General features: G+C 45.8%; 1 protein-coding gene across 2 annotated transcripts in view; it reads right to left on the bottom strand.

Moving 5' to 3' along the window:
• Positions 1-3,931, bottom strand: part of TFF2 (trefoil factor 2) — a 13,870-nt gene extending 9,939 nt beyond the window's left edge. Inside the window, exons 1-3 of one of the 2 annotated variants that reach the window (XM_034753379.1) lie at positions 3,805-3,931; positions 2,467-3,432; positions 1,282-1,428 (exon numbers count right to left, since the gene is read on the bottom strand). In XM_034753379.1, the coding sequence (XP_034609270.1) occupies positions 1,282-1,428; positions 2,467-2,548 (229 nt within the window). In that variant the 5' untranslated portion in view covers positions 2,549-3,432; positions 3,805-3,931. Of the gene's footprint in view, positions 1-1,281; positions 1,429-2,466 lie in introns of both variants that reach the window. The other variant, XM_034753370.1, reaches the window with a different exon arrangement.
• Between the last annotated feature and the right edge of the window lie 3,646 nt (positions 3,932-7,577).

A 7,577-nucleotide genomic window follows, 5' to 3' on the forward strand; every position in this document is an offset into this window, starting at 1 on the left:
CGGCGCGGGGGGGGGGGGGGGGCTGGCGGGGGGCGGCGGCCCCTCAGGGGGGAGGGTGGGAGCTGCCGGGGGGGGGGGCACCTCAGGGCGGAGGGAGGGGTGGGGAGCTGCCCCAGGGCTCAGGGAGGGCGCAAGGTGGAAGTTTCGTCTAGTGCTCAAAACATCCTTGCACCAGCCCTGCCAGCAGCGTGGCTCTGGCAGTGATTTAAAGGGCCCGGGGCTGCTGCCCGAAGCCCAGGGCCCTTTTAAATTGCAGGCCTGGGGACGCTGCCCCCTGGCGGTATGGTCGGCTGTGTACTGGCTCTTGCCGGTACGCTGTACCAGACCGTACCAGCTTACTTTCACCTCTGAGTTTCTATCTCCAGCTTGAAACCACTATACAATAGTTTCCTCAGGCAAGTCCTTAGTGTCTTGAGTTACATCCATGGCTCAAATCTTGCTATATGCAGCATGTGAGCACAGCAGAATTCCCCTATATGCTACATGTTGCAGGGTCAGAGCCATGGCCCTACAATTCCTATTCTGTTAGGTCTGGTGTCCATTAGAGACAAAATTTGGGAACATCTTTTCAAATTTTAAGGAAAAAAACAAAATAATACAGGATCTTAGACTCCCCCATAGAATTTATTTAAGGAAGAAGCTAAAGCAGAGGCTGAAGTTCTGCAGTTGGGGCATCTTACCTGAAGATCATAATGGGAGGGATGCAGTGAGTGAGTGCGGGGGACAGGAGGAGAACAGAAAACTGGAGTTAAAATGGGGAGTGAGTGAGAATGGAGAGAAGTATCAGGAGTTTGGAAAGACTGGAGGGAAGATAGACCTAGGTGTCTTTTGCAGAAGGCACTAAACAGTTAAAGATGGGCTCATGTCCCCTTAAAGATTGTTTTTTCCTGACCTTGGATCAGATTTGATGTGGAGTAACTCTAGCCCTGGATAGCCACTTAGAAAACAAATATAAATTAACAAAGACATTCCTAACATTAGTCAACAAAGCTGCAGATTGGGGCCACTTTTAGTTACTTGCTAACTTCTATCCAGGAGAGAAAGCAAATGACTGGTGTAGAGCATCTGAGAAAAATAGAGATATAGGAGACTTGAAAATAAGGTTGAATGTTGCCTACAATAGTATTTTTCACTGTCCTTGCTCTTTGCAGTGTTCTAATAGAAGTCTGCACCCATTTGGTTGTCCTTCTTATTGTGTAAGTAGCACTGTTTCCCACCTGGACACATTTTTGCATAGTTAAGCACTAGGGAAATCAGACATGTTTCAGAAAGGTACATTACATTTCTTTGCGAGAGGAGCGAAGCACCAGGGGACTTCAGGAACTTCTGAACTGAAGCAGCATCCTGCATTCTCGCATTGCTCAGCAGTGATTCCTGGAGGCCCGCAGTTCACTCTGGTTTTTGGATCCACATTACATCGGCATGGAGCTGTTTAGAACAAAAATCAATGTTACCATCTCTCTCTCTTTATCCTTATTAGTGGGTTTTTTTTTAATCATTGGCACTTTCATTGGTTTCAAACAATCTTGCAAACATAAATTCTCCATGACCCATTGAAGCCAGAAATCCTTTGGTCTACAGCTTTTCAATAGTATGAATATACTGGCTCCATTGAGGTCAAAGGCAAAGTTCCATTGACTTCAGTGGGGCCAGGGTTTCACCCATTAAGCATTACTGTCCTACTCCAAAGCTCATTCAGGTAATGGAATGAGGCCCATTGACTTCAGTAAGCTTTGGATCAGGCCCAGGAGTAAGCATGTGACATCATGTACTATTCCAGTTCCAGCAAATTTTGACATCTTTGCTGATCTCTTACAAAGAAAGAGAGTTCAGTGCAAATTAGTATAGTTGTGAAGATGCAAAACCATGGTAGTCAGGTTATTGTAAAATAAGGGATCAGATGCAAATTGTAATAGCTGGAATTTTAACATTATAATCTTACAGTAGAGGCATCACTAATAGATTGGTTCAATAAAAGCTGTCTAAATGCATCAAATCTAGTTAATTGCAGCCCCTTTCTTGGGTTGTCTAATTGGATTTCTTTGTCTGATTATGCAGTATTATATACAACTTTCTGCTTGTATTGGCACAACAGCGTGGTATAAGTTAAAATAAACAATAGTGTGCTTTTTTGGAGAGACTTGGCTACAGTAGACCATCATGAGGCAAGATCTTTCTGGTTTTCTAATGAGTAGTACCAGGTTCGATGTCTATTACTCTCCTTTTTGTAGATTGCTGCTTATTTTGCTAAGAAAGTGAGAGTTAATCTTGCTCCCAGTGAAGTCAGTGGTATTTTTGCTACTGAATTCAGTAGCAGCCGGATCAGGATCACGGAACAATACCTTGAGATGAAATGTTCATGTTTTATTGTATACAAATAGGAGATCTGCTCTTGCTGCCTTTGAAATCAGCAGGATCAGGCACATGCAAGTACTTCTGAATGCAATAGCAAATAAATATACTTACCTGGGGCTTCTCCTCCTTCAGTCAGTGCACTGAGCCCTAAAATGAGGATGACTGATAGTAACTGGATCCCCTTCTGTTCCATTACAGTTTGGAGTCCTCGAAAAGAAAAGAGAGAGAATTTGGATCTAGGATAAGTACCTCTCACATTCAGAAGGGTTCATTTTATATCCTCTCCTGTGTTTGTGCAGTAGGTTCAGATAACACTTTCCCAGACCATGCTCCACCTAGAGTATCTTTTTCTTTTGATTAGAAAATCTAACCAAGTATAGCATATATGTCCATTTGATATCCATTTGATAAAATGCAAACTCCTGTGATAAACTGCATTTATAATACACCTTTGACCACCTCACCTAAGCTCATTTCCTTGAGTACATGCCAAACATCTGAGCAGCTTCAAACTGTTGCTATATATTTCTAATAAAACAACTTGCCAGAGCAATATTTTCCCTCCAAATATATAATTTCTGCTTCAAGACTCCCACTGGGCCAAGGCCCAGACCAGGCGATCTTCACTCCTGAACCAGTGAGAGGATAGCTTACAATCCATTTGGCCTGTAGAAAAGGAAACCACGTCACATTAGGAAGTAAAGAACTGTTGTGTTAAAATCAATGGAATATTAACCTGACCCTGTCACTGTACAACACCAAATAGTCCAATATGGTTTGGGGTTATGATGAGTAGAGAGACCTTGGCCATCTTAATCCCATGGTGCAAACACACACACACAAAAAAGGCCAAAGTTTGGAAATGTATTGATTAGGACACACAAGAGAAAAAAGCATCATGCAATAGAGTGGTTATGCAAAACAAACTTAATCCAAACTTATCAAGGTCCTCTTTAGAGCAAGGATATTGGTTAGAGTCTTGTATTTCACCTAACAGTCCTTCTTAGTGGAGAAGAAAGGATTAGTTCTGTTGTATATTGAGTTGACCTCTGAGAATGGTGATTACTTTTTCTGCCCCTGGCAAAATAGAAAGAAAAAGAAAGGATAGTAAAAGTGGAAGAAATAAGGCTTTTGTTGACATTCTCACAATACAAAGGGGCTGGTCAGTCACTGGTGGATGCTTTGGGCTGTCAGGTAGGCCGTAACAGCTACTGCTCTGGACTCTGGCTCACTTCCCTGGTCTGGGATGTCATATGGCTGGTCTGGTCAGGTCCCTCTCCTTTATCCATCTCTCTCAGGCTGCACGGACTTCAATGAGCCATTTCATCTTGTTATTCTCGTGCCATGTGGTGCCATCAGTCTCTGGCTCAGGTGTAAAGCTAGCAGGTAGAGCCCCAGGGGAAGGTAGTGGTGGACGCAAAGGAAAAGGAAGACAGGGTAGAATCTCACATATATCAGTCTGGGATTCTCACTGGTCCAGCAGTGATGGTTGGGCGTCCTCAATGGTGTGCTGGTCTAGACATACTGATGATCAAGGTTCACCAGCGAAAGACAGTCTCTGGAATGAAGCAGAAGCCTGTTGGCTTTTTCCTCAAGGGACTCCCCCAGGAGTCTATTCCCTATTTGATCCCTGGAGAGACCCTTTCATAAGAACCCTAAAAGGGTGACATTGAGTAGAATAGCTCATACCCTCGTTACTTGTCCACCAGTTAGTCCTGATTTCCAGCACACCAATTTTGGTCCATTAATTTCCATTCTCTTATTTACAAGACATGATCTCAACACAGCCCTGGGGTTGTATCAGTAGAGCTTTTTGTTTGAACTAGTCCAGTCTCTGTCTCCCTTTCATATCTTTTTCTGTTCACACTTGTTATAGGTGATGGTAACATTTTGTGAACTTTCACCCACTTTCTAGCAGTTGTGCTCATAATTGGGGTAGGCCTGATAGACACCATTGTTACACCACCTTTTCCAATGGGGAAATCAATTTGTTTCTAACTCTGATAGACTGTGTGATATTAGACCCATACCTCTCAACTTGCCAAGGCCCAAATCTGGCTATGTGACAAAGACCAAAAAGGGGCATAAAATTATTCATGCAGGTACGTTAGAGTGCTGTGGGATTCACCTATTTAGTGTAATAACCCTGTAACTTCTGCCATAAATAATTTTAAACAAAAGGGTGGTGTATTGAAGACATGTACAGATTTTAACATTATTACTTTAAGAGTAAGAGGCTTCCTGGTCCTGCTTGCAGGCTAGGGGGCTCTGTATGGAAGCATGCAATCTGGGCCTAGCACAGTTATTCAGCAGACTGACAGCTTAGAGCAAGGATGGGCAAACTATGGTCCGAGGGCTGGATATGGCCCCTCAGGGCTTTGGATCTGGCCTGTGGGATTGCCATCCCCCATGGCTCCATGGGCCCCGCGCCACTCCCGGAAGTGGCCAGCACTACGTCCCTGCGGCCTCTGGAGGATGGTGGGGGGGAGAGGGCAGACGGCTCCACACACTGCCTTCGCCTGTGGGTTCCACACCCAAAGCTCCCACTGGTAGCAGTTCCCCATTCCCGGCCAATGGGAGCTTCGGGTGTGGAACCCAGAGGTGAAGGCAGCGCGCGGAGTCCTCTGGCCCCCCACCCCAGGGGCCGAAGGGATGTGGTACCAGCTGCTTCTGGGAGCGGCGCAAGGCCAGGGCAGGCAGGGAGCCTGCCTTAGCAGCACGGCGCTGCTGCTACCCAGGAGCCATTTCAGGTAAGTGGCATCAGGCCGGAGCCCTCACCCTGAACCTGTCCTACACCCCACACCCCAACCTCCTGCCCTGAGCCCCCTGCTGCACCCCTCCTGCACCCCAACCCCCAGCCTGATCCTCCTCCTGCACCCCAACCCCCTGCCCTGAGCCCCCTTGTACACCCTGCACCCCTCCGCCACCCCCACTCCTTGTCCTGAGCCCCTTCCTACACACTGCACTCCCTCCCGCACCCCAACCCCCAACCCCAGCCCTACATTCATGGCCCTGCATGTAATTTCCCCACCCAGATGTGGCCCTTGGGCCAAAAAATTCCCCACCCCTGGCCTAGAGTTAGGTGAGGTGAGTTGAGTTATGCCTCTCTGTTTTCGGGAGCAGCCTCCTTTGTCTCTCTCTTTTTCTGGGTTCTTTTATTGTTCTGATTTCCAAGAAATAATGTTGTGTTATGTTGCAATCTTCCAGTAAGAGTATTTTGTTTTTATTTGGCTTCTCTGTTTGTATCCCGTGAAACATAACAAAAAAGTGAGCGGGACAACAAATCTGTGAGGTATGTAGGGAACTATGGGATTAAATTGAAAGAGGTATGTTTGGGAGGTATGATCAGAGCTTAAAATCCTGACACCACTGTTAATAACCTAAGATAGCTTTTCCATATTTAGAATTTTCAGACTGTAATGTCTGCCTTTGAGGCCTGTTTTGTCAGACATGATTCCAAAGCATAGAAGGTGGAAGGATACAAAAATAGTACTAATAAAAAGAAGATAAATATGTCTGTGGTGTATTGTACGCTGTGAACATAACAGCAAAATATCTTAATGTAAAATGTGGCAAGAGAACAGAATGGAGTACTTTGCTATAAAGGTTTTATTGGCACCTATTTGGGATGAGCTGCATACATCACTTGTGTGTGGGTTCATCACTCAGGAGTTAGGTAGATCTTCTGAGACTCATGCTGACAAAACCTTTGAGCCATGCCTGCATGTGTTCTACAGCTACCATGTTCAGCTAGTTACGTCAATGACCAAGAGAAAATGTTGTTCTGTATCTATGCAGTCCTCATTGGTCTTTGATCCTTTTAGTGCAGGGGTCGGCAACGTTCGGCACGCGGTTTGCCAGGGTAAGCACCCTAGCGGGCCGGGCCAGTTTATTTACCTGCTGACGCAGCAGGTTCGGCCGATCGTGGCCCACACTGGCTGCGATTCACCGTCCCGGGCCAATGGGGGCGGCAGGAAGCGGCGCAGGCCGAGGGATGTGCTGGCCGCGGCTTCCCGCCACTCCCATTGGCCTGGGACAGCAAACCACGGCGAGTGGGGGACGTGATTGGCCGAACCTGCTGCGTCAGCAGGTAAATAAACTGGCCCGGCCCGCTAGGGTGCTTACCCTGGCGAACCGCATGCCGAACGTTGCCAACCCCTGTTTTAGTGGCTGGATCATATATAGAGATGTATGAGCCTGCTACTGCTTCCAAAAGAGTAGGCTGGTTCACAGGTAGATCATCAGCTGGTGTAAATGGTCAAAGCTCCATTGAAGTCAATAGAGGTCTGACAATTTAGATCAGCTGAGGATCTGATCCTTTAGCTCAAGCAAATAGGGCCTCATGCTTTTTTATCCAGAGGTCCTGTGTTCATTCCCCACAAATGACCCATGCAGGGGGCATGGTTACATATTGACAAGGGAAAAAATGAATTCCCTTTACAGTTTTTTTTACTGGCAAAGGAGGGACTTTTTGCTTTTAACGATCAAAAAGGAACCACCGCTCAAAATCCATACGTACTCAGTGTATTGGAGTTTCTTTATGGAAGGCATGATCCATCAAAGTATAATGGGTTAGCACTTTGTTCATCCTTTGCTTCAGATATTATGCAGGAGCAAGCAGAAGTGGTCTGTGTTACCAGTTAACATCCAGCAATTCATGACAGACCATCAAATGGAGAAAACTTCGCATTTCAGATAAAGGAATTCAGTTTCTTGTCCTACACACAATTTTGTCAATGCAATCTAAGAGTCCGATGCAGCACCCACAGAAATCAATAGGAGTCCTTCCACTGGCTTCAGTGGGAGCTGCATCAGACCATAAGAAAAGCTTAGGTGTCTGAAACCATCTTCTTTTATACGAAAAGCAAATGACTAAATGAATTCCTTTTTATCTAAAAGTGAGGAATCATAGAATCATAGAATATCAGGGCTGGAAGGGACCTCAGGAGGTCATCTAGTCCAACCCCCTGCTCAAAGCAGGATCAATCCCCAACTAAATCATCCCAGCCAGGGCTTTGTCAAGCCTGACCTTAAGAACTCTAAGGAAGGAGATTCCACCACCTCCCCGGGTAACCCATTCCAGTGCTTCACCATCCTCCTAGTGAAAAAGTTTTTCCTAATATCCACCCTAAACGTTGTTGCTGTCAGAACAGGACAGCAATGTTGAGTTGATTACTAGACCTTGGTGTGACTCATAAAAAGTACCTATATAATTTGACATT

Source organism: Trachemys scripta, chromosome 1 (genome assembly GCF_013100865.1).
Source record: "Trachemys scripta elegans isolate TJP31775 chromosome 1, CAS_Tse_1.0, whole genome shotgun sequence".
NCBI lineage: Eukaryota > Metazoa > Chordata > Testudines > Emydidae > Trachemys > Trachemys scripta.